This window comes from Polistes fuscatus, unplaced genomic scaffold (assembly GCF_010416935.1).
Source record: "Polistes fuscatus isolate 324 unplaced genomic scaffold, CU_Pfus_HIC Scaffold11, whole genome shotgun sequence".
Taxonomy (NCBI): domain Eukaryota; kingdom Metazoa; phylum Arthropoda; class Insecta; order Hymenoptera; family Vespidae; genus Polistes; species Polistes fuscatus.
The window spans coordinates 2,030,267-2,057,968 of NW_025113009.1; the positions used below are offsets into that span (position 1 = coordinate 2,030,267).

At 41.3% G+C, this 27,702-nt stretch overlaps 1 protein-coding gene and 1 long non-coding RNA gene across 2 annotated transcripts; one reads left to right on the forward strand and one right to left on the reverse strand.

Annotated features, from left to right (window-relative positions):
- Nucleotides 1-397: 397 nt before the first annotated feature.
- LOC122526318 lies at nt 398-11,460 on the forward strand. Its single transcript, XR_006306022.1, has 3 exons — nt 398-471; nt 548-659; nt 11,381-11,460. It is a non-coding gene; the product is annotated as an uncharacterized LOC122526318 (long non-coding RNA).
- Nucleotides 9,414-27,620, reverse strand: LOC122526317. The gene is made up of 7 exons (XM_043649666.1): nt 25,930-27,620; nt 25,502-25,732; nt 18,149-18,262; nt 17,895-17,981; nt 11,389-11,589; nt 11,097-11,279; nt 9,414-10,934 (listed from the first exon to the last, which is right to left on the reverse strand). The coding sequence occupies exons 1-7, from the start codon at nt 26,240-26,242 to the stop codon at nt 10,222-10,224; spliced, it is 1,842 nt and encodes a 613-aa protein (XP_043505601.1). The 5' UTR covers nt 26,243-27,620; the 3' UTR covers nt 9,414-10,221.
- Nucleotides 27,621-27,702: the final 82 nt, after the last annotated feature.

Sequence of the window (27,702 nt, forward strand, 5' to 3'; positions counted from 1 at the left end):
ACCATTCGATATTGTATTCATAGCCAGTGCTAAGAGACAGCTATCGGAGTGATTCACGATCGCGGAACCGACAGAATTCATATTAGGAGAAAAATGTCGTAGTCGTGTTCTTCCTCGCCCTATTTCATCAAAACTCTTTCCTTTTTCTCATCTACCCCAAAATCGAATGGTCACTTCTTTCTCTTCCTTTCTTTTTTTTTCTCCTTCATTTTATTTAAATCGTTTTGATTTTCTTTTAGGACACTGCACAAAGCAAGTGGAAGTTTAGCTAGAAAATTGACTCGCATTTCTAGTGACACCGAGTCAGAGTCGTCCTGTTGTTACGTCGCGATCTGCGAAAAGAGTAAAGAGGATCACGCGAGAAAGAAGAGGACAAAGGAGATGGAAGCTGCGAGAGCTCGCTACTCCATGCATGTATCCAGCTTAGCCGTGACCACAGTTTAAGGAGCTTTGGCTTTTGTTTAATCCCGTGTGAGTAAAAATGAGACGAGAGCCGATCCTACAGCGATCCTAACACACTCGCTCACACTGAGTTTCTGATTCGCAGGAAAATCCCTTTTCCGGAGCTCTGACGCGAACGAAAAAGGGTCACCCATGGAACTAGAAAGGCTTCTCACCTGTTAAGTTAGCTGAACAACAGACCGATGTGTCACAACGTGGTAAGGGATAGATAAGTTTAAGCGAAAAAAAAATAAAAACAAAAAGATACTTCCTGTAATAAAATAATTGAGAATCATAAAAGAAACGAAGGAAGGAAGGAAGGAAGAAAATAAGAATCATCGTTTGAAAGGGAATCTTGGAATATGGTCGAGTCCGATGACCGTTTGTATCGCGTTTTCTCCTCAATTACGTCAATCCACTCACGACCCCCGCGTAACGGAGCGTCGTACTCGAATCGAAGCCCTCTGCTCGGTCCTTAATCGGTCAAGTGATCGTAGTCCAGGCTCGTCCTGGTCGGAAAGCGAGAGGAGAGAATCGGTTGGAGAAGTTGGAGAAGGCGGAGTGGAGATAGAATGAGATAGAATGATAGAAAGAGAAAGAGATAAACAGACAGATAGATAGATAGAGAGAAAGAGAGAGAAAGAGAGAGGTCAGGAGAAATGGCTAATTCCGGATATTTATGTAGGGGGTAAAGTAGGGGTTGTTACGGGCCTCGAGATCGCCGCTATAACCCTAGAGAGCCAGAAGCGACCAACTGACCAGAAAATTAACCCTCCAGTCGATCCGATAGACCGGACCAGCGGAACCGGACGAATCCTTCCTTCCTTGGCTTTCGCGTTGAGAAAGAGAGAGAGAAAGTCCGGACCTGGTCTCTCGACCTTTTTCCACTGCGCATGAATCCTCGTCGGATTAGTCTCTATCCCGGATCCATCTCCTATTAGACGTACTCTCTTCGATCGCGAGTTGTATCGCGAGTTGTTCCGCAACTCACTCGACTCCATGCCGTACACTTATAACTCGGTATTAGAGGATCCGAACGACTATGATCGTCCTTCATTTATTATTATTCTTATCGCGTTTAAATTCATTTTATATCGGACGGATGAAGAGAAAAGAATAGAGAATGGAATGTAAAAAAAAAAAAGAAGGGAAGAGGGAGAGAAAGACCTTACTTTATTAATCAGAGTTCACGGTGTTCGCTCAGAAGACACGCGTTCCTAGCAGCAGCGTCGGACGTTTTACCAACACCAACTCGGCTGGCAGCAGCCCCCAATAAAAGTCAACAAAAGACTAACGATTCATCCGGCTAATGGAAAAGTCCGAAAACAGAAGCGCAGCCACGCCAGTATCTTTCTCTCTCTCTCTCTCTCTCTCTTTCTCTCTCTCTTTCTCTCTCATACTTTCTATCTCTTGTTGCCCCGGTGCCTCTACTACCGCTCATAATTAAGCAGACTTTTAGCAGATTAGATCCGCAATTTCAGCCAGGCCACGTTCACGGAGCATTCCCTGTCACGAGGATTCACCTCGTACTTATAATTTTTTCGTCCCAATTGTAACGCGAAAGACGTAAGTAAGACTTTGAACACCGCCGGAAACTATTCGTGACATTTTCGTTAGATCTTTTTTAGGAACGTTCAAGAAAAATATGAAATGATACATTTTATTGTCCCTTAACCCTTTGAGTACTATGAACGCATATATGTGCGTTTATCAATTTTTTTTATCTTCCATTCCCAACGATTGCAATCGTTAGACATGGTTCGCACTCAAACGGGTTAAATAAATAATACGACTTTGAGGAAATAACTGGTAGTTCGATAAGTCGTCGTAGTCGTCGATTTGGGATTAGTCGTACTTAAGTCGTTGAAGAAAACGAAAAGGAAGGAGGGATGAAAAAAGAAAAAGAAAAAAGAATCCTTTGCACCCTCTTAATCTGTCCTCGGAGTTTCTCAGGGTACCAAAGTAAGCCCCTTGTCGGCATATTGCAACGATTCGCGGCTATAAAAACTCGCACGAGACTGGGTTTGCGTGAGATAAAGAAAGAGAGAACGGTGAATGGGAGAGTAAGAAGAGTAGGAGAGAGAGAGAGAGAGAGAAGAACGAAAGGGGTTGTCGGATTGCCCGAGTGACAAATGGTTCGGAATAATACCACCCAGCCGAACGCCCGGCAGCCAACATCCAACATCCGGCACTGGTTCCCCTCAGCTTCCCCTTCGGCTTCCACCCCCGAGGCACGATTTCGAAGGATCGTCTCTGACGGGGTGGCTGCGACAATATCGTTAAATGCTCGTCTTTGTTTTCCTTGGTGGCGCTTTCGAGGTCGAGACGTTTTAGAAAAGAAACCCTCCTGTAACTGTTCCAATCCTTTAGAATATTCTCCAACTAAAAAGAACTTTTCAACTTTCTTTTTTATCTTACGATATATTATAACTTGCGTGATACGACAGATAGATACTTTATTCTTAAAACATGACGACATGATCGCGAGTCGGATAGAAACACCTGTTAAGTTTGGAAATCTTAAACGATGACTATAGGTATATTACCTTTCATCCATTATTTTGCTCAATATCTTTGGAAACTTCTTTTAGAGATAGAAAGTGACGTAGTAGTTCGAGATATAGATCCAGATTCGGTGGGTTACGGGGAGAAGAATAGGCTTCGAGAAACGGAGGACACAAAGCTACTTTAAATAAAGGAACGCTCCACCCATTGAACCCATTGTCGACCTCTGACGTTGACTGAACGAACGGCAAGTCCGCCGAATCCATCATCTCCATAGAAAAGCTTAATTATTTTCTGATGAAAGAAATCCCCTCGACTCCTGAATTGCTCCTTTTTTTCTTTCCTTTTCTTTTCTTTTCTTCTTTCTTCTCTTTACTTTTCCTTCATCCGCAACGTCTTCTAGTTATTGTCGCGTATCCTTCATCGAACTGTACACGAAGAAGATTGGATAGAATTTTTCAATTGGAAAATTGTTTGCCAAAGTTCGCTTTTCCCATATAACACATTGTATTATTATCGCGAAACGAAGGAGAGAATTTTTGTTAGATCGATAGAATTTTGAGCTAGCTATAATCAATTGTCTCACGTTTGTATCATGGATCTGGGCTCGATGTAAATGGAAAAAAATAAAAAGACAAATATTTAAGATAAATAGGAACTCGTTCGTTTCCGATGACATTCAAATGTGGCCTTTTTTAAAGCCGCTAACCCTCGAAGAAGCTCATCTCTCGTGTCCCTTTCAAATACCACCCTCCCCTTCGTAAAGAGTAGCGCCACGAGCAATCATGCTGAACCATATACACGAAAAGTTATCCATGCCGGCAAATAAATGGCGCTTGAAACAAACGAAAGACGACAACGACGTTTGTCTTTTCTCCGTGTTGGCGCGCATGGAATTCAACAACCACCCTCGCTTCGTCTTTCTCTATCCCGCGAAAGAGAATAAGAAGTAAGAATGGGGTAGAGAGGCTGGGAAGGAAAAAAAATATCACTGCCGGATTTTTGTGTCGGTTAGCCAAACGCCTCGGTTTAATGGTTCGTAAGTCTTCGAAGGGACGCCTCGAGCCGCGACTAAGACACTTTTCCAAGCGGAAAAATGAGAATCTTCGAGGTGCATGGATTTTATAAAGAAAAAAACAAAGAAACATTTGTCTTCATAGGTTCGAATAAGAAAAATAGAAAAGTTATTTTTGCGTTTTATTTTTCTTTCTTTCTTCATTTACACGTAGTGTCAAATATTTATCGATTATCGGTTTAATTAACGGAAAGGTTTTTCTCTTATAAAAATGGAACCATCCGAATCCTAATCGTTAGCTATTGGAAAACATAAAAATAAAAAGGCAAGAACGTTTAGTTGTTCGTCCCTCTTTTATTTCGTCCTTTCAATACGTTAATGTCAATCGACGTTAGGAGTCTTTGTCTTCTGCTTCCCTCGAATGTTAAGGAGTGCAAAGGGGTTTTCACCACCACTCAAGCCCCGTACTCGAGGATGAAGCTTTATTTAGCAGATGATATTTACGACTTCCAATCCCGCGAGACCCTTCCAACTTTTATATTGTCTTTGGCAGAGTTACGCTTTTGGCGTTCAACGCCACGACTTTTGCTATATTCCAAACCTCCTTCCTCACTTTTTTTTTCTCTTATTCTTATTCTTATTCCTTTTCCCTCCTTTTCGTTCGAATATTTTCTCTCTCTCTCTCTCACACACACTCTTTCCTTCTTTCATTTCTTCTTCGATTTCATTCTTTTCCGGCAGACACCGAACGGATCGTTCTCCGAAAACGAACCTAAATGGAATTAAGGCCGTTCACCCTTTTTCGCGATAACATTCGAATCATCGTTTCGATATTCTTCTTCTATTTCTGTTTCGAATTCCAATGGAAACCTTGAACTTATCCTGATTCTACCAGCGACCTTGCGAATATTTTATCACGCGAAACGCATCCGCCACGTCCCTTGTTTTTACTTTTCAAATGATTTTTCCTTTCGTACGAATCGATTTAGAAAAATAATCTCATATATTTTCTGTTATATTTCCGAGGGTTAGTTATAAGCGTATCCGCAGTTTTGTCGTCGGAATAACCCTCCTGTTCATTCGGTTATGAACCGAAGCAAACACATCGTAGGTAAACATAATATCATACGTAATAAAAATTTCCTTCTTTTCTTCTTTTTTCTTTTCTCACTTTTTTTTTATTCATTTATTTATTTAATCGAAACAATCGATACTTCGCAAACAAATATATCGAGTACGTGTACGCGATTAAAGATCATTTTTCTTATCGAGGATCGGTAATACGTACGAACGTGTAACTTTTGGGAAACAAGAAAATCGTGAACGGACATTGGTCGAAAGTAAGAAAATAAGGGTATACCATTTTTCATCGGACTAACCGAATTTGTCGAACACGGAGCTACGGGCAGGGGTTGGATCTAATTTCAGGGCCATTCCGATGTATACGAGCGGCTACCCTCGCACGGCCGATAGTCGTGAACTATCATTTGTTCGAATTACACTGTGCGACCCTCGACCTTTGTATCGGTGATCGTTTGTTACAATGAGTTCGAACGTGGCTTTTAATGATATCGCTATGTAACATCGTTGGTTATTCGAGAAATATACATATATGTATGTAAGTATGTATATACGTGTGCGTAATTATAAATCGATTATAAATCAAATCAAATCGAATAAAACTGAGAAACAAATTGAAAATAAAAAAAAAAGAAAGATAATAAAAAGGTAGATTAAAATAATCAAATTTTCATGAAAGAACGAAAGAAAGTAGTTTCTTTGACTCGGTTTGGTTTGAAAACTTCAAAGAAACATCGACCGAAGGAAGAAGACCTTCCGATCCTTTAGCCTTAGAAGCAAAACCCTTTCATCCTCGATCCACCATCAAGAGGTCCTCTCTTGGTCCTGGTGTCCGCTGATGGGCTTCGAGCGTCCTGATCCACTCGAAGGGAAGGAAGGAAAAGGGGATGCGAGGATGAAAATTATACGTACATAAGAGAAGCGGAAGGTGAGAGACTGGTACGTTAAAGAAATTAGAGAGATAATTCCTCGGACGAATACCCAATTTACCCTTTCGTCCGTACCAAGCGCCCTGGCCTTATTATCTAAAGTGCTCGGCTGGCGAAGGGTAACAAAAAATAAAAATAACATCCCTGACAGGAAGAGAGAGAGAGAGAGAGAAAGAGAGAGAAAACGGGGGGTGGGGGGAGGGTCAAGAGGAGTGGCAGTGCACGCTGATGCCACTGGTGCGAACGAGAAAAGACAAAAAGTACCGAAGGATATCCTCTTTCCTTTTTCACTTCCTCTTTCCCTTCTTCTTCTTCTTCTTCTTCTTCTTCTTCTATTTTTCTTTCTCTTTTACTTCCCTTCTTCTTCTTCTTCTTCTTCTTCTTCTTTATCATTTCTCTCTCTCTTTCTCTTCTCCTCCATTTCTACTTTCCTTCCAACTCTACACCCCTTTTCTGACTCGCGGACTATTCGGAACTTGGCCTGACACACGACGGGACGTCGAGATGCCAGGAAAACTTTTTCAGCGCTTTTATAATTTATTTATACCAGAGATATTTTCAACACTTATCTACCTTTACTTACATACGTATAAATTCACGTGTCACACATACACACACACACACGCACACTTTTTCCTTAAACTCTTCTTCCATCTTTCTTACTTTTGTTTTTCGTATCGTACCAAGCTCGGAAAAACCTTGCTAGGATACTTTAATCCGTTTCGAATCCTTTACGAGGAAACGTTCTAATCATAGAATGCATTTCCACTTAATCGTCTCCTTTATCTTATCGGATCAAGAAAAGTATCGATGTTATTTCAAATTGATAACAGCTGAGTAAAGATCGACGATTTATTGAAAACGTTGTTTAAATTAGATGACAAAAAATATCGGCAGAGTAGTTTCCAGACGAACGTTTACGTTGATCAAATTTTTTTCCACCTATAAATACAAAAAAAAATCTCACTAGAGATGTAATAAACGGGTGAAAGACGCGCGTATAAAAAATTTGTCTACGCGTGTATAAACTTGATTGTAAAACAGATGGAAGAAGAGGAAACAGTCTTTCTCGCTATTTTGGGAGATGAACACAGGAACATGAATACGTTCGATCGATGAATCACTTCGTACAGCGTGACGTTGACGTTATAGAGAGTGGGATACAAAACGCAAGAGGGAAAGAGAAAGGATTAGAGTAAAAGAGAGAGAGAGAGAGAGATGGTTGTAGAAGGGTTGGATGCACCCCTTTGGCATATATGGCAACGGCAGCTCACCGGTTGCAAGTCTAGGGTATGCAGGTGCGGGTGTATTAAAAAGCGGGGGTGGCTGCGGTCGCGTACCAATCACCCAACAGGGATGGAGGTGGAGGTAGAAGTGGTACAGAAAGAGGAGGAGGAGGAGAACAGAGTAGTAGTCGACTCTGCTATAGAAAAGAGAAAGAGAGAGAGAGAGAAAGGGATCGTACGGAGACAGTTTGTTCGATGAGAGGGAAAGAGAGGGAAGAACATAACCCACGTGACCCTGTGAAATTTTAATCGTATCGTCATTGGGGTAGTTTGTTGCGATAACTCGACTGGTCGGGGAACGTGGACGGATTTGGAAAAAGTGTTGGGGACGAAAGAGAATCGAGAGAACAACGGAGAAAAGAGAGAGGGAGAGATAGAAGGGGAAGAAGGATAGGGACTCTCTCTCTCTTTCTCTTTTTCTCTTTTATTTTTAGGTTGGATCCAGTGACTTTTCGTAAACTCCTCTACCGGAAAACACGTGGACGTGCTTGTCTTCCATAATGGATACGGTAGTTTGCTAATAATGTTATCCATGATCCTAAACAGTAATATTTGATATTTTTCCAATAAAGTTTTATTACATGGCGAGTGTGAGATTGAGTAATTGTTAGACTAACGTTAAAAAACAATAGAAATTTTTCTAAACCTATTGAAGATTGGATAGATTCGAAACTCGTCGAATTATCAACGTTCATATATACTTAACAAGTTGACTTCAAATGTTCTCCCAGTTTAACGTCTAATAACCGACCACTTGAATATTATTCGCGAAAGGGGAAAAGTGATTTATAACGAATTTTGTAAAAGTACTCGGAAGTCGATGGAACGCCATCGGAACGGATCGAATATGTATTTTATCGAACGGTCAGCGCGCGAAAGGATATCAAATCTATCGCGGAAAGCGGTCGGCCGTACGTCATACATCCCACGTAAAACACAGACGAGTGGCGTGTGTCGACGGATATACGTCTCTCGTTCTAGGCACCAAAAATACAGACACACAGAGAGAGAGAGAGAGAGAAAGATAGATAGATATAGGAAATAGAGAAAGAGAGAGATAGAAAGATTCATGTGCAACGTGTCAGTATTATTGCTCATTTGATCCGGCGTGCATCGGAAAATAATGTAGAAAATTGTTTTGCGGTCTTTTTATCTCGATTTCAGTGAATCGCACGAAACAGAGAATGCAACGGAGAGAGAGAGAGAGGGGGGGGAGGAAGAGAGAGATAAAGATAAAAAGAGAGAAAAATATCTACGAAAAGAGCGCGTACCCGATAGAGAAAGAGAGAAAAATAGAAAGAGAGTTGGACCAGGAGAACCATTGTATCCCATCAATCACGCGGACCTTTTCACCAAGCGGATATCGGGCCTGCCCGTTTTTGCGTGCGGTGCATCCCGCTCGATTGCAATCGCGGCGAATTATTGAATCCGCTGCATCTGCTTCAACTCCCTCACCTCCCTTGCCCACTCATTCTCTCTCTCTCTCTCTCTGCCCTCAACCCTTCGCCCCCGTACCACTTTCAGATTAGCTTCGGTTACTTCGCACGGCTTGTCGAACAGATTTCCGTAATGTAATTCGTAATTTTTGAAAGAAATACGTCGATTCCACTTTGTATCAATCTTTCTCTCTCTCTCTCTCTTTCTTTCTCTTAAGGTATATCGATTTATCTCCGTAATTATGTTAAACTTACCTGTGAAAAATATCCGTCGTATTTTTCTTCGATCTTTCTGAATCTGAATACGTGAATTGTGATTAATTAAAACAAATAAGGGACCAGACGTGGAACGGATGATATTACTTTATTTGATGACGTAGGTAAACAGTGAATGTTCTTTTTGTTTTTTTCGAGATCGTACGATGTCGATTTGATGACATATTTCGTGACCGACGCAAGTGTTTTTAAGAGAGAGACTAAAATTAATCGGTCGTCTATCCTTCTTTTCTTTTCTTTTGGTTTTGTTTTTTTTTTTCCTTTCGTTTAATCATTTTAACACATCGATAGAGATTTTCCCGTAAAAATAAGGGGAACTTTTTACTTTGTGAGACACGGTGATTCGATTTTATTTTATTCATCGTTGAAATTGTTTTTTCGTTTTTTTTTTCTTTTTTTTTTTTCGTTATTATTATTATTAATTTTTTGTTTTTTCTTTTATTTCTTTTTTTTTTTTCAAAGGATTATTTAATATTTACAACGACACGAATATTCGCGATAGTATCGCCCATATCGAATGAAATCAAATTCGTCGTCTTATTTCTTTCAAATGAATTTTTATAATCTTCTTCTAGCCTAATGACAATGATGATGCGTGAACGATTTATTGTAACATAACAATAATAATAATAATAATAATGATAATAATAATAATAATAATAATAATAATAATAATGATAATAATAATAATAATAGTCGTATCTAACTGGACAAATATCGTTGAAAAGTCATTTTCTCGTTTTTGTCTCGATTATTGAATAAAATTAGTTTGACTCGAAATTGTCCAGCAAGAACGATCGATTGTAATTAGAACAACGAGAGATAGGATGAGGCTTAATGAGTTTGACTCGAAAATCTAATCTAAATCGGTAATGATGATTGGACGTTACATATAGTATTTACATGCTATTACGAACATAAAACCCTGGTTAGTCCTCGAGTCATCAAAGTGATCTCCACGATAAAGTCTTAATGTGTTTCCTAAATTTTTATCTTTTTGATTGTTGATTCTCGATCGCAGGTAAAGAGGTTGATTATTTACATTAACTTATAATTAATATTTAAAATATTTGAAAATGCGTCGATTTTTCTGGCGCATTTAAATGTTACATTTAAAAACGGCAATCGCGCGGGTCGTAATCGACAATGCCTACATTTTCCTATCCATTGGAGAAATCATTTATCTCTACCTTTCTCGATTCCAATCATATCAATCGTTTCCTTAAACGTATCGATCTTAGATTGGAACCCATTTAATAAGGTCTCCAGACGTGTCTGGGCTTGGGACTTCGTTCCCTGCGCGGTCTGATAGGTTCGATATTATCATCCTTCTTCCTAATGGTCAAATCCTGACCTACGTTCTCTTTATCCTGTCCCTTTTTTGTGCTAAGATCAACGGTACCTTCCAAACGAATTTTCACCGTGTAATCGTTCCCGAGAGATATTTCATGATCGTTTTGACTTTCCGTATCGTTGAAATTTTCTATACTTGGTCGAAGTAGTATCGGCACGTCCCGAGAACTCGCATCTCTCGATGTCGTATCGTCGAGATCGCTTCTGCTTGGCGAAACCCTAGGCGAGTCCTGTTCCAGAAAGGATTCCTCGCTAACGCGATCCCTTTTACGATCTTGATCGTTTCTATCGTCAACCTCTATACTACCATCTGGACTATCCATGCCGGATCTGTTCAAAGGATCTGGATCCTCTTGATCCGTTTTCCTGTCTTCTTTCGAGCTACCTTCGGGACTATCGCTGGTACCTCGTAATTTTCTAAGTTCCTCCAGCCTGGCCTGATCAGGTCTCTGTAATCGCTGTTGGGCCATTCTGAGAGCTAGAGCGTGCCATTCGGGTTCCAGGATGTACTGTTGTGTGTGATAAAGCGGGTTGTAAAGCCATGAGGATTGAGGTAACAGTGGAGCGAATATCGAGCCAAAGATCGATCCCGTTGCTCCTAATAGATGAAGACCTGCGTGAGTCGAAAGAGAAAGGCAGATAGAGAGACGGAAAGAGAAAGAAAGATAGAAGAGTTAGAGAGACGAAGATAGAAATAGAATGAAAAGGAAGAGAGTTAACACCTTCATGGTTTTTACGTTATTCAACACAGGCTAAATATTAATTTGGAATATACCTTGGAAATGCGGGTGATGTCCCGAGGGACTTGGGGTCGTAGTGGTCGCCGATTCGGCCGGTGGTGTCGGTGCAGCTACGGTAGCTGTCGTTAATAATCCTGGTCCGGGATTTCCTGGCGAAGTTGTCGGTGGTACTTCTCTCACCGAAACACTGATAGGACCCAAATCGTTTCTCGTCGAATCTTTTCGACCAAATGTACAAGAAAAACAAGAAAATACAGAAAGATCATTTTAATGAACAATTCATCGTGTATAATCTTATTTTTGATAATTTTGTTTAGAGATTCTTACCGGTGTTGGAACTAGGCAGTCTAGGGGACCTCTGCTCGATAGCATGATGAAAGGGATTGAAGGCCGAGCCACCGGCCGGTGGTGGATGTGCGTGCGCGTGATGACCGGGTGGTGGCGGAAGACAATGCGGTGGTAAAGATCCTCGGGATAATCCACCCCATCCTTGATTAGTTCCTTGTTCCAAATTTAAATGTTGCAAACCTAAAAACGTAAGTGATCCTAATCAACGAATATTCTTTAGAGATCTTTTTTTATTCTCGTTGCGTAGATGATCCTTAGATTTATATTAAAGACAATAGAATAATGTTTCGTTTCAAGTTCGGATGAAAAGAATCTCGTGCGGTTTTTCTTTATACGCGTATGTACTTTTAAACGATGGAAATGATATTATATTTTTTCTATTTTATTTCTTTTTTTTTCTTTTTTCTTTCCTTTATTTTGATTTTTGTCCAGAGAAAACAACTCAGCTATCTACTTTAATGGACAGACTATGATCGAGTGGCAGGTAGAGATAGAAGAATGCTTCCCTTTGACGTAATAGCATTCGCTTGACATGGATGGACAGGTAAATTTTTCCGGCGGTGAGTAGAAAAACGATTGTTCGGTCGTCTCTTTCTCAATCGTGGCCGATATTGCGAAACGATGGCCCCATGTGTGTATGAATGCAATTAAAACTCATGACATCAAAAGTTTGGTTTGAATGCGATACTTCAAAGACGCCGGACGGATGGTTAATTCGTTGGCAGGATGTGAACTACGAGAAATGCTCGTTGGGAAACGCTTAATAATGGGAATATTCGTCAGGACGTTTGATAAAGAAAATAAAGCACATGTGATGTAAAAGCACATTACGAATAAACTACAATGATCCCCGTGTAGAGCACGAAGAAAAAGAAGAAGAAGAAGAAAAAAAAACAAGAAGAGGAAAAGGAAGAAAAAATAAGAAGAAATGTAGAGTGAGAGAAAGCGAGACGGGCGAAGGGAGGAGGGAAAGAGAGACGAGGTAAGCCTCGCCAGTCATCGACACGATATCGGTTTTTCGAAAGACCTTGATCAATAGCAGATTATGCCGTCATCTGTGCGAGGCAGTTTAAAAATTCCGTGAAAGCTCCGAAGCCACGACGCGGCGTGGCGCTTTGGCGGGGGAGGAGTGCGCACCGGGGGAATAAAGGAGGGGAAGGTAATGGAAAGTGGTGGGGAGAGTTGTCCATCGAGTGGCAGGTGGGCGTGTCGAAAGGAGCTTGCGATGTGTTTGATTGGTCTAGCCAACATCCCCACCGATTCTTAACCTACCGCGGGTGGGGATAGAAAAAGCTCGGTAGGGGTCGAAGGGGTGATTTTTAAGCTCTCTTTAAGCCGAGCTTGCCAGAGAGGACACCACTATCTCGCGTTCTACCACACTGCCGTGGTGCGTTGTGCGCGCACAGCACTGAGTCGACGGAGCTTGCGAGAAGAGCTTGGGAGAGGAGCTTGTAGTCCCGCTACTTTATGAGAGGATTAAGAAAACGATAAGAGCTCTGCCGGCACCGTGTGCCACGTTGGACGGCTTTGATTCTACTTTGGATGCCTATTTTCCATTCCTCGCTTTGAATAATCAAACTTTTCTACATATGAAAAATTGTCGATAGAAAACTATTTTTTCGTCGTGATTGTTCCATCATAAAATATATATATATACAAATTGAGAACTTGCGTTTAAAATCAATGAAAATTTGTTGTATAAAAAGGAAAAGGAAAAATATAATCTAGATTAGAGTTTATCCAAAAAAAAAAAAAAAATTGTAGACAACTTTGAAATTGATGGAGTTCAAAGAACAAGGAGTCCCAAGGCGATTGTAACATATTTTCAATTTAATAAACCCCCGAAAATGGTTGGCACCCTTTTCAGCGTAACTCGTGTGTTGGAATAGAGGTATGGCGGTGGTAGTAGTGGCGGCGGGCGATAATTCCGAAAACAAATGAAGACTAATGAGGGGAGGGCCCTATGAGGCTTTCGGAGTGTGCGAGGGTAAGAAAGGTGTGGAGGGAGAGAAAGGGTTTTGAAAGGGTTCAAGGAGCCGCTACCCTTTAAGGGGTGAGAAATGTTAAGCTTAAACGTTACGGCTATAGAGTTAGTTGCCTTTGCAAAGCGCGCGCCTACCGATGGGGAAGCCGCGCTTTAAGGGATGACGTATTATCGAGTAGCGTGTTCAAAATGTGTTCGGTACTGGTCGCGCCACTTTGGGATGCGGTAATGTTACGTCACGTGTAATCGTTCGCGGGCTTTCCGGCAGTTCATTATGTGTCATTAATTTGCACTTTGGAAATCGATATCATTCAATCCATTTTCGGTGTTCACCACTTGATATTACAATAAAATAGACCCTTGGCTTAACCAACAACGAAAGATATATTTATCACGGTTAATATCCATATTTTTCAGTTGTTTTTCGTTTTTTTTTTTCTTTCTTTTTCTTTCTTTTCCTTTCTTTTTGTCAATTATTTACTCTTCCATTTAGAAATTACTTTAAAAGGTGTTAAATCTTTTGGTCCTTCGAACGAGAAAGGATACCAAAGTAAAGAGAGTAAAGCCGGTCGTTCTGGTTCTATCGTTAAGCCGTTAGAGCCTCGCACAGTAGATACATAATAAATTAATTCGCGTATTTTCCTGTCCTCCTTATCTATTCAAATCTATGCAAAACAGGCGTTAAAACGCCCTTCTTACTTCTAAGGCGTTAACCCTTGTGAAGCTCGCCTTCTCTTACCACCCCTTCCTTTCGCCATCTCTAGAGTTCTCTCTCTCTCTCTCACTCTCCCGTTCTCTTCTCTTGCTACCGTCGGTTAGATGTCTTTGCACACCCACCCTTTACGCCCGTTCTCATTATCGCGTCGCAGCAACCCCTAAAATGCCACCCTAGAAAGGTCTCTGGCACCGATCTGAGCTCTACCAACAGATATTTCCAGAAAGGACGAGAAAATTGCTGTCTCACTCTCTCTCTCTCTCTCTCCCTCTTTCTCTCCCTCTTTCTCTTTCTCTTTCTCTCACCCTCTTTCTTTCTTCTCTTTTCACAAGTTCCTCTTCCTTCTAATGATAAAGGAAACAAAGTGCATCCTCCAATCGACTCTCGACTGCACTTATTTCTTTCGATAGAAGTATCTTTGGAAAAAGAATGTTATGAACAGAACAAAGAAAAAAACAAAAATGATAACAATCAAAAACCAACGCGACAATTATTTTGTATGCTTCATTTTTTGGATAAACACAAGAGAGGATAATTTTCGTTTCTCTTTAATTTCTAAGAACGGAATATTCCGGCGTCTTAGGTTGATGGTTTCGATATCTATGGTAACCGAGAAGACGACGGGAGGTTGGGGCTGAATAGCAGAGGAGTGTCATTAGTTACCGTCGCTTGCAGAGAAAGGAGCCGGTCACCGGACCTGATTAAAAGACGGGATACCTAGTCGAGGGACGCCTTCCGAAGACTCCTGGGGGTGAAATGTGACGCGAATTTAAAGGATCCGCTGTGATTCGACACGGGAGTGGACAGGAACAACCCTTAAAAAGGTTCCCTTTAAGGACTCACTGGCGCATCTCCTGAAGGGTTGCTCAGCTTTCTCTGAAAAGGGCTCTTTAAGAGAACCTTTACCATGAATCAAGATTCGATGGCTTTTCATTCGTGTTCCCGGGAAAAGTATTATGTAATGCGTGCTCGACAGTTTTTTTTCTTTTTACTTTCTTTCTCTTTCTATTTTTTTTTTGTTTCTTTTTACTGGACTATTAATATCGACGAAAAATATTTATTTCGTAGGGAAAATAGATTACAAACGGCACGATTTTCCTCGTATCTTTTCTCGATCATTTCTTCGTTCTTTTATATTATTTTATTTTATTTTCTTTTTTTCTTTTTAGAAAGAAAAATCCACTTTGAGAGAATATATTAAAAAACAATTTTAATGTACGTAGAAGAAGAAGAAGAAGAAGGAGGAGGAAGAGGAAATAAAAATGGTAAATAGAGAAAGAGAGAGAGAGAGAGAGAGAAAATCATCTCCTTTAAAAGAGGCCACGAATTTACTGCAAAGCGATCCAAGAACGAAGCGACAGTTTTTAACTTAGCGCTCCTAACAATCTCCCCCAAATGAGGTAAAGGCCACCTTATTGAAACAGGGGTCGCGATTTTTCCCGTGCTCTTTCTCCGCCCCCTCAAGCGTAGGCGGTTAATTGACACGGGAGGGTAGAAAGTGGGTGGGTTGGGGCCACTGCTAGCTTCTCTTGTTAACTCGAATCCCGACTCTCGCGATTTTTCATCCCCTTAGGAAGACTGACAAAGACGATGCCACGGCATCTCGGGGGAAGCACGTGATCGGGATGTTTTTCTTCTTGGGCAATCTCGGTTAAAGATTTTTCACGTCTTACCTGTCGCCTAACGCATTCCATTATTTTCCATCCCTTTTTATCTAATACACGAAGTTCGAAGTTTTGATCGTATAAAATAATAACAAAAAGAAAAAAAGAAAAAATACAAAATAACAACAATGAAGCTTTGATTGATCGAATTTTTTTATATTCATCCGACACAATAAGGTCAAATTAAAATAAGAAGGAAAGGAACTCTTGCAAAGGTACTCGGTTTGCCGGACTTGAAAGACTCTCCCGACAGCTTCGGGAAACGCGTAAAATTCGCCCCTTCTGTCGAGGTAGGCCGAACGAAATTTAATAACATCCCCCTAGTTACACCTCAATGGGCACCTTAACAACCCCGATATGGCTAGCTTCTCTCCACTTTCTCTCTCTCTCTGTTCCTTCACGCGTCGATCGTCCTCTTATTTACCCTCTACCTCTCTCTTGGAACCTCTGATATCTAATAAACCAGCCCTTGAAATACGTCCTTATCCAGCCAGCGATATACCCTTGACTTCCGTACTTCGAAGTTTCCACGATGACCGGCCGTCAGACTGGACGGAGGCGCGATCTATCCGCGAACGTACGAACTTCTAACGAAAGGGTTGAAAAATCTGGCGGGCACTGCTCGAAATAAACCGATCGATATTCCCTTTATTTCCCTGCCCATTTCCATCGCCTACCTCAAATGCAGTATTATTGACCCAGTTAATCCAACCGATTGACAAACTTTTTTGAACCCTATTTTTCTCGAAACAAAAAACATCACAATTAGTTTAGATCAAAGCGCTTACCTTCAATCGACTAATTGTAAGTTAGATTCGCGTTAATCTTCGCATACTTGATCGATACGTAACAACTCCTGTCTCTTCTGCGTATAGACTAATAAATAATAAATCTTGAATGTAGAAGGAAAAATCCGACTAACGTGATCTTTTCTTATTGGTTAAAATTACAATAAAACGGTCCGAGGGTAAATTGAAGTTTTAGAGAAATCGGGTGCGGCAGTGCTCGGTCCTTGATTGAGTAGAACGGTTATATATGTTGGTAAAGAGAGAAAGAGACAGACAAAGAGAGAGACAGAGAGAGAGAGAGGGAAGGGGGGATTGGCCGGGGAAGAGGTAGCGGAATGGTTGGCGAGAAATCGACGGCAGGACGGGCTAACCTCCCCCGCCGCACTACCCTCGAGGGCAAAAGGGAGCGAAGCTCCGTTAAGCCGCTTATCATGCCGAAACAATACACTGTCGGTGCACCAGTATCAGTACCCGACCCTCGGTGCTCGAGGCTAGTCCCATCAAAATTTCGAGCTCCGAACGAGTTTCAATGGAATTCGAGCTTTCGAGCTTGCCCTGTCGAAGCAGCTGCAGTTCAAAAAACATTGCGCATTTGCGATATCGTATAGTTAATCACAAGAGAGCTTCGTGGGAAGGGAATGCGATCTGATTTCTAACGGGTTCGATGCGCTTAATGGAAAATTAAGGATTTTCTGGGATCGAAAATAATGGTAATGGACTTTGATGTACCCGACGTGACAGAGTCCAGTCGAAATAGTTGTCGCGTATATGAGTTAGATAGTACAAATAAATAAATGAAAAGGAGAGAAGAAAATAAGAGGGGGGGGGAGCGAACAAAATATAAAGAAAGTAATAAAATGAAAATAGTTTTATAGGAGAGAAGAAATTCGATAGGTAGGTGTATACCTGATCTCGAGTTTATATAGAAGGAAAGGAAAGGAAAGGAAAAGGCAGCAGTAGTAGAGTTCGCCGCGTCGGGAGCTTAATCAGAGTCTTCTCCACTTAGGCAGCCGGTGGCAAAACTCAATTTTGAGTCTACGCCTGCCGACGCTCAATTTTGACACCCTTCCTAGCCACGAAGTCGGGCAAGTAGGAAGACGGATGAGGGTGAGGTGTACAGTGGGACGAGCGAGTCTGGTGTCGTAGAAGGATGAAAGCGAGGATCTTGCCTTCGTTCGGCTCGCGAGAGGGTGCAAACTTAGTTATCCATCGACGGGGAAGAGTTCTGGATGGTCGAGTAGGTGATACAGACCGAGAGCAGGTACGATGCACGTTGAAACTTCGAAGAAAGAGACGAAGTAACGCGTATCTTTGATTAGAGAACACCCACTCACCGGACAGTTTGAATCCCAACGGATCCTGCGGGTGTCCGAATGGGAACGGTCGAGGTCCGAAGTGAAACGGATGAAAAGCTTGGTGCCCTGGAACGTGAGACGAATAACGTTAGTCCGACCCTACTTCATCGTTCCCTTTATATTTTTCAAATGCTATTACCTCTCGTTCGTACTTAAAGAAATTAAAAAACTCTGTTTGAATTTGTTTACAGGAAACGATGATTGCCTACGGTAGGTAAAGTCGTGCGACTCACTTGTCTTGGACCTTGGCTCTCTGGGACCATCCACGGTGACCTTGATCGCTTTCGATAAGGTGGCTACCTGAGGTGGCGTTGTTTGCAGCATAATGGTCAGGGTAAAGCTCTTTCCTGAAATGAAATAAATTAAATAAAGTAAGAAATAGAGAAGATTAAAGATCGAAAGCAATTATCGTTAGGTGGTAAATGGAAGAAAAGATGAGTAGTTCCCACAGGATTTTCAAGACTTTATCTCATCGTCGATGAAACATTAAAAGTCATAAGAGCGAGAGCAATCTTTTGGTTTCTCGTTTTCCACATTCTTTCATTATTCAGGTTTCATTCTACTGGCCACGAAGATGACTAGCTCTCACCTAACAATCTCGTCAATATTTGAAGACATAACGTTCGGGGCATAACGTACCGTCGTTTAATCTTTGTTTTTCCCCGTCTGGGAAAGATTCTCGATACTCTCGATAGGATATTTTTTATCGTCTCCCTCCGACTACCATCCCGAAAAACACGTCCGTTGACGCGCGGGAAAAAGGGACGGAAGAGCTATGCAATTCGCTCGTTGGAAACAAAACACAAATGTGCCGGAAGTAAGGGGTGAACGAGTGGCGCCACTGCGTCGACCTCCGACCAACCCTTCTCCCCCAAATCGTTCTGGATATGTTAATGTTGTCGAGCGTTAAACGTTACCCTCAGAAATGTCACTGATCGTCATGCGTGATGTTGTCCACAAAAATTTGAACGATGTCAAATCTACGTTGTAACGCGTGCATGTATAATAAATATAGGTACGGGTATGTTACACGTACGAGCTTTAAGTTTCCATGAACGACCCAAAGAGAAAAAAGTTTACGAGGGATAAAAGAGAAAGAGAGAGAGAAAGAAAAGGTTTGTTTCCACAGAAGCAAACAAAGTACTCGCTCACGCTTGCATCGGTGTATGGGTTAGAGCAATGAAACAGGAAGCCCGGCAGGTTTTCCTGCCGTTACCGAGTCAAGTAGTACAGCTTATAATGGAGTTCCCAAGCTCGAGCGTACGCGTATATGCACGCTTCCGGGGGTAGTTTTATTTTATGGTGTCGAGACCAGCTCGGTAAACGAGTCGGTTTTTACGGTGAACCACGACATTTAACCGGCTTACCGCCGTCGCCAAGCAAAATATTCGAGTGGTCTTTGACTTCCAACGAGATGGAGTATGAACTTGCCAAAAAGGGAAATAAATTCAGGGGAAAATAAAAGAAAATACAATCCAACTGTGGATTCAATAAAGTTCAACTTTGTTTAAATTGCAAGTCATTGAACTTGCTCTTACTGAAAAGGGAAAGAATGAAAGAAAATAATAATAACAACAACGAAAAAAGAAAGAGAAATAAAAAAAAAAGGAAAAAGACAAATAAAATGATTTACAAATGAAAGAGAAGCGACATTTTAACGGAAGGCAAAGCAACGAGAGGAAAGTTTATTGCCAAGCCGTATGGTGTCAAGTCCGCGAGGGCGCCGACAACACGAATCGAGGGTGATGCCAGGCATTTTGAGGGTGTTTATGAGGCATTATGTGTAACTCGCTGGAAGAACGATCCTCCCTCTTGAGGTCTATTGCCCTCCAACTACGTGTACGCCTAGCGAAATTGTAATTTATTCTCCGCGTAACCCAAAAACGACGAGATTTTCTCGGGAAACGTTTAAAAGCTAGATTCGCGTGTCGCATTTTTGATTTGATTTTTTTTATCATGAAACGGTTTGTTTGAAAACTACGCTTAATCTTTTTTTTTCTTCTTCTTCTTCTTCTTCTTCTCCTTCTTCTTCTTCTTCTCTCTTTCTTTCTATTTTATTTCTGACTTGACGATAGTCCTACATCCAACGTTTATTCGAAAAAGCCGACAAGAATTAGCACACCAGCCGTAACATTCGCGTTCGCCCTAAGTTTACTCTGGGATCATGCAGCGTTAAAAACTCCCCTGTTTGCTGGCGAGCCAAGCGCAAAAGGGGTAGTACCTACTACCTCGGATCGTTATTTCCGAGTGTTTGTCGTCTTTTAAGATTCTGACGTTTTGACTAGCCGAATCGGGATGGGTCAGGCCTGTACTCGGTAGATCGATTGACGTGCATCGCAGTTTTAAAAGAAGAAGAAGAAGAAGAAGAAGAAGAAGAAAACGAAAAGAAAGAGAAAAACTTATTGTTGAACGATAACGCTTGATAGACTTTATCGAGAACAAGAAAAAAAAGAAAAAGAAAAGGAAAAAGAAAGGATGAAGTATCTAAATTCGGCAAAGAAAATTTCGATTATATCAAGAAAATTAGCGGTGAGGGAAGAAATGATTTCGGTGCGAAAATGATTTAATAAGTAGTAAAGACCCGTCCAAGTTGAGAAGGGTCGACATTCGTTTCTCCAAGACCTTTTAAAAATACTCCCTTAGCGTGTTCGGTCGAGGGAAACAGCTGTTGCGATCGTTTGCTCTTCGAACGAACGACTCTATATCGAATCTCGACCGAATTACCTCAGCAGTACATGATCCGAGTGTAGACATAATTGCGATTATACTCTTTCTTAAACTAAATATCTTTATTACTAATATTTAACTTCATTCTAACCGAATAAATAAATATATTGTTAAATGTAAACTCGTATAATCTTTTTCGGGTTAGTTTTCTAAAAGAATAAAAAAACAATCGATCTTAGGATGAAAAAGTTTAATCAATTTGAGAGAACGAGAGAGAGAGAAAGAACGAGAGATAGAATAAATTTCGGGAAGAGGTAATCCGTTCTCTTCGATTCGAAGAATCGTGTATAGGTGATAGCAGAATATCATGAGAATGCAGTACAACGTTTAGTCGTATTCTACGACATGGTCAGTGAATCTCGTCGACCACCTCGACGACGTTTTTTCCAATTAAAAATTAAAAAATCCAGTTGCCAAGAGCGGCATAAGGGGGTCGTGGGTGAAAGAGAGATGGTTAGAAAAGGGAATGAGTGAGTGTGAGAGAGAAAGAAAGAGATGTAAAGAGAGGGAGCAAAAGAAAGAACTGGACTCGTACGGTGGATGACTGCGCCCGAGCCTTTCTACCGATTAAATATTATTTTTCGCTCTGGTCTCCGAGCGACATTTCTACGTACCGACGATTCCGTTTCTTTTTTACAGACGCTAATCCTGCGTTTTCTCTCTGTCCTCTTTCGACCTATCTCCTATCCTTCCACTTTATCTCTTTCTATCTCTTTTCGAACTACGCGCTTATATTAAACGGAAACGCTTCGACGATCGTTCAATCCTTCGAAGTAGAAACTTTTCTCGCTCGACGACAGCTTCCACGATTATCCTTCAATGTATATTTCTTTCATCGTCTCCGAATGAACCTTCCCTTCCTCGTACTACCGGCCATCATCTCTCACCCTATCATCTTCTCTTCCCCCACCCTACCTCCTACCAATTTCTTCCTCCATGAAAAACATACAGATGAATCAGGATGCAAAATGCAAACCAGGAGCGAGACAAACATTAATTTCTTAAATGCGATACCCCGTCTCGAAGGAAAACTCGAATATACGTGTAGGACCGGTTAAACGGTGAACTCTACGTACGTAGAACGTTAGCGATATCATAGAAAGGGTAGGAAAAAGTGGGGATAGGAACCAGGGGGTGTTTCCACCGAGTGAATCGCTGCGATGATCTAAAGCGAGTTCCTCCTACCATACTCGAGCCGTTCGGATCAGAGCTCCACGAATCGAGGCGAGGGATTCCATTGCAGCAGGACATCGGTCAGGATCTGCCTGTCGATAGTCCACGTTTTCTCTCGCTTTTTTCTATCTTCCTCTATATCCCTTTTCTTTTTTTCTTTGCTCTCTTCCTGCTCGTACCTCGGTCGAACCGTCATAAAACACAGGTAACTCCGGTATTTATGTCCGTCGTTTTTACGGGCGTCGTTGGGTCGAACGTAGGGGCACTATGGATATACATATGAAGGGAAAGATAGAGAAACTCATACGTGCACACACATATACGGTTGCACTCATACCACCACCATCATCACCACCACCACCACCACCTCCCTTCCAAATACACTTACGCACACATACATTTGTACAAATAGGACGAAGAGAAGACCGACGGCGCGTCTCGACGCGAACGGCCCGTGACTCCTAGCAGTCGGAGGTTGACGCTAATCCCTGTCCGGGATAGCGAAAGGGGTGGCCGAGTGATATACGCCCCTGCGTTGGTATGATAATATTCCTCCACCCACGAGCCCTCTTCCTACCTTCTCTCACCCTGTTTCGCTCGACGTACATGCTCGTTATGCCCACGCGCGCAACGAAACATCGACGATTTCGAACCTTAACTTAGCCCTTTTTTTTTTTTCTTTTTGTTTTTTGTTTTTTTTCTTCCTTTTTTACCGTCATTTTTCAACGATCTTCTTCATTCCCTTCGGTATATGTGCTCGAAAACATAACTTTTACTTCATCAATTTTTTTTCTACCCCCGTTTTTTTCTTCTCCCATTCTTTCTTTCTTTCTTTCCTTCTTTCCTTTTTCAATTCGCCTGTCCTTTTTTCGTTCGTTTTCGTTCGTCTATAAAACGGAATTCGCACTACCTGATATCTCTATCTGTCTATATTTTCTCTCTCTCTCTCTCTCTTGACTACGGCGAGTGAGAGAATTTGATAAAACTACGAAATTGTAAGAGAGACGCGAATAGGGCGCTATTAAAGTCTGTCCCATTATTTACAGCTCGCGAAATGAAGTACAAAAGAGAGCTCCGGCAGCATGCACACACAGGGGTAAGGCCGAATCGGTTTTGATATTTCAGCGGGCGTCATTCCTGGGCAATAATCATTTATCGTTCAAATTCGTGATATTAAATTTGTCTCACAAAAGCCGCGAGCAAGGGTGGTGCAAATATTTGCATTAACAAAAAAGTAAAAAAATAAAAAAATAAAAAAAAAAATAAAAAAAAGCCAGTCTATATTCTCATATCCCGCGTGTGCAAAACAACAGCCGGTGATATAGAGGAAAGAAAAGAGAGACGAATAGAAAGAAAGATAAAATGAGAGAAAAAGAGATAGAAAGAGAGAGAGAGAGAGAGATAGCACCTAGCAAAAATGCATACAAAATCTCCGGTGTAAAAGGGCTGGGAGTGAAATTATGCGCTATGTACGACGAGCCCGTCCGTCGATCGGCCGGCCAGTCGACAATTTCTCGTTTTACTTAACAATCGCGCGGGCCACGACTCTACAATGTAATCATTCTATTTTTATTCGTATAACGATATTTCCAAGAGTAAATACGTATCGATATTTCATCGAACCTGTGTAGAAAAAATATTTTATTGCAATACACTTTTATACACAGATAGATATAAAAATATATATATATATATATTCGCGCTCTCGATTTATTTTCTATCAAACAAAAAATAAAATCGAAAAGACAATATTAATAGAAAAAATTAAGAACGATCATGAATCGTGGGATCAGATCGAGAGTTCATTTTCGCGAGAAAAGTGGTTAATAATGTCGGTTGGTGGTAGTGGTGGCTAGTGTAGAGATCAACGACGATGATTTCACGAGCAAAGTTTATTCACGTTTGACGATACACTAACGATCTTGAATGATCCACCTTTCTCATAAAGGTTATAGAGGCAAATCGTTGCGTACCGACGGTAGTTAAGGGCTACCCGTAATACAGTAATGAGGGCTTACTGCCATGGAAACCAAAGCCGCTTACAGCCAACCACTCTACCTCCGCGTTTTCACGTAGGCACCTACCCATGCTACTCGTCTCATCGTTCCGATTTCCTATATACACATTTATATATATATATACATTTATATATACATATATATATATATATATTCGTAGTATATATACATCATAGATATCCTTCTCATCTGCGGCTCTTTCGACGGAAAAAAATCCAAAAACCAACGGGAAAAAGTCGACCATTGTTAGCTTGAACGAAAATTAACGAAATCCTTTGTGAGCCATTTTTCTCGAATTTTGATATATGATTTAATTGTATCTGTATTTCTCATATTTCCCCATGAATTCGTCGTTTTGTTAAAAGCAACCGTTAATGATTCGGTATCGAATAATTCATTATAAAGATCAAGAGAAACCGTATATACGAAATAATAGTCGAACCGCATCGTTTTAAAAAACAATCCATCTCTGCTTGGGAAAAAAAAAGGGATGCTGCGTTTGCTAAGGAGCTCCCAATATCACGAACCCCGCAATTTCCTTTTCCAATTTGCCATAAACAAGTCGAACAGCCCCTCGTTAACAGGCTACGTTCTCGCGACTGCTCTCTTGAAAGTTCGACGTCGCGAGATCGTAGAAGAGAAACAGAGAGGTGGGTGAAGTTTAGAAGGTAGTAGTAAGGGATCGAGAATTGAGGTGGTAGTAGTGGTGGTGGTGGTGGTAGTGGTGGTGGTGATGATGGTGGTAGTGGTACTACTGGTTGGGTGCAACTTGGTCGAATTAAAGGAATTAAAGGACGCCTCGTTTCTCGTATCTTTCTTTCTCTTTCCATCACTTCCTCCATCCCTAGGACTCTTCTCATTCTCCTACTCTTTATTTCACCCTTCTTGTAAAAAGGGCGGAAGGAAAGGGAAAAAAAAATACTTTACTCTTCTTCTTCTTCGTCCTCTTCTTGTGTTCTTGTTCTTATTCTTCTACTACTTCGAGCCGAATCGGAAGACTTCCACTTATTCGCGATTTTCTTCTAGATGCGCGCGACGTTTGCATTAAGCGCCCGTAATGGTCGCGATTATTAGCGCGCATTATTCAGAGTCTTCTTGGAAGAAACCCCATTTCTTTTCCTTCCTTTTCTTCTCTTCTCTTCTCTTCTCTTCTCTTTTCTTAGGTCTTCATTCCCTTTCTATCTATCTCTCTCTCTCTTTCTTTTTTTTTTCTCGAAGAAAGTAAAGCAACGGGAACGGTGAATTATTGATACGCGGAGAAAGGGAGAATTAAAAAAAATCTGTGGATCCAAAATCGCGAGAGACGACGGCACGCTTTGCCACTGTCACTGTCACCGCTACGCAGTATTCAACGAGTGAATTAAAAATGAAGATTCTCGAGTGGTCGTATCGTGGTACGGGATTTGCTTTTCGACGTTGGAAAAACGAAACCATTGGTTAGGACCAACCCCCCTATCTTAATGTATCCTATTTACTTTTGAATCATTTAAGATATTGCTACGTTGAAAAAGATCGCGTTTGAAAAAAGAGAGAAAAAGAATTTCGAAGATCGAATAGATCAAAGTTTTCTCTCGATTAATCATTTATTTTCTTTAACCGTTATATTTTTAATTATCTTTTAATTATACCGACATGTTTTTTTAATAAACGTTGAAATAATTCACTTACCTCTGCCACTTCTACCGACGAATCTAAGATCATTGAATTTAGCGACTTGATTCTTCATCAATGCGGTTGAATTCCGTAACTCCGCGCAACAGTTTTCATCGTTGCCCGCCCGAACGGTGACCAAGGTGCCGTCACCGACCTCACCAAGTGCCACCACTTTGAAAGCTACCGGGAGAGTCTTGTTTGATCTCCAATGCGACGGAAGGACCGTACAGACCACGTGTGGACAACCTTTCGAATAAACAGATACACTTATTGATCTATTTTTCAATGATATCAACGATAAATTTATAATAATAATAATCGTATAATTCTAAACAAACATATACAAAATCTGAATCATATCATAAGACAAGATATTAATTGTTCTTATTAAAGATCAACAAAATCATTTCATTTTAATCATTTGTAAACGAAATATAAATTACCCGTTCGCACGAGTTCTCCAGGATGTTCAGCGAGTAAACCATCCAACGTCCTTTCAGCGAGCAGATCAGCTGTGAGTGCATAATCGGAATGATGATTACCGCTAGTAGAACCTTGAGGAGGTACGTCGTTAGCTAGGTGCATTCTTCTCCTCGAGGAAGAGGCCCTAGTCCTACGTATCCTTGCACCCCCTATTTGATTGGCTGGAATCGCTTGATGTCCTTGATGATCACCGCGTACCGACCTAGGATCGGTATAATCTAGGCCAGGAGGCCGATCTTCGGGGCGGACGACATCTCGCGAAGGATTCGTCATGAGAGCAGGATCATCAAGCTTTTTCTAACTTTTTATAAAATAAACGCGTCCTCCTATTTTATTTTTTCTTTTTTCTTTCCTTTTATTATAACTGACGAGATCACAGGAAGAACTCGATCGATCGAATTCTTATCGATTTGTTGGATCTATGAATAAAACGCGATTCTTACGATCAAACTGATGGTCCTCGTGGATCAAGAAGAACGCATTAAGAACGATAGCTACTCCCCGAAGGAATCAGATTTGTTGTTGGCTTCGAAAACGAATGCCATAGAGGAGAATGGTTCACGATGTGCTTATTTGGCCTACGAACCCCACGATCCTTTGATCCTTATTTCATTATCCCGCTTTGGGAGAGGAGCATCCGTTTGCAAATTCTTCTTCCCGTCTCGATTGCCAAGTCGCGGAGAAAATTCGTTTTATTGGAATCGACAGGAAGTACCACCCTCCCTTCCCTTTTACTTTTTTTCTTTCTTTCTTTCTTTCTTTCTTTATTCGTCTCTTCGAACTTCTTACTTCTGATTCTATATTTTTTTCTTTTCTTTACTCGTCTGTATTCACGTCGAACGACATTTAATACAATGCTATGCCGTCTTCCCTTCTTCGATAGAGAAGAGAGAACACACTCGAGAAACTGTTCGATGCTACTCTTAACTCTCTTCACGTCGTCAGATAGCACAGAATCCCACGGATCGAAGAGATCTCGTAGTGGAAGGAAGGATCTCTACTACGCTTAAATTCACCCGCGTTCTAGAGTTCGCACGAAACAGAAGTCACGTGTATCGAATTGAATCAGTCCGTTTGAATCCGTCAAACTACTTCCCTCTCAGAACTTCTCAACGATCATGAACGGTTATCACGTTTCATTAAAAATGTTAATAAATCGTTTTTAAAAAAAAAAAAAAAAGAACAAAATCTTTCAAACTCGACGATTTGAATATCCCACTTGGTTCGAACTCGTTTAGCGACACACAGGACACTGAACGAAATCACTTGTTCTCGATCAACGAATAATTGTCTCGTTAGATCGGTAGGAGTTGTTTCCGCAACGAATATCCAAGATCATCCGATTGAAAAAAAAAAGAAGGTAGAGAACGGTAACTACTGTCGAGTGGATCCAGTGGAGAAAGCAGAGACGAAGTGAGATCTTCGTAGGTCGTCTTGATAACGTTTCTCGAACTGCTGGCAAGAATGACGAAGGTAGTTGTTCACCTGGCGATACCTCGGCGGGTGGCAGCGGCAACTTGTACGGGGTAGGATAGGGTGTTTAACTCGCGCGGTCTCGTTTCGGTTCGGCGGTGGAAGATGGCGGCTTCTGCGGTGGAGCCGCGCGGTGTGGTTGCGGTGTATTTTTGAGGCTGCCGCCCCCAGCCACCACCGAGACCACCCCGGGTAAACCCCCTTCCTCCGCCGCCCCGTCCCTCCACCTCTTCCTCCTCCTCCTCCTCTTCCTCCACGCC

Bases quoted from the DNA above. Each gene is read 5' to 3' on its own strand.
- LOC122526317 (XM_043649666.1), bottom strand. From the start codon at position 26,242: ATGACGAATCCTTCGCGAGATGTCGTCCGCCCCGAAGATCGGCCTCCT. The intron at 25,733-25,929 runs GTAATTTATATT...TTTATTCGAAAG, and splicing joins TGGAGAACTCGTGCGAACGG to GTTGTCCACACGTGGTCTGT. The intron at 17,982-18,148 runs GTGAGTCGCACG...CTCACGTTCCAG, and splicing joins AGAGCCAAGGTCCAAGACAA to GGCACCAAGCTTTTCATCCG.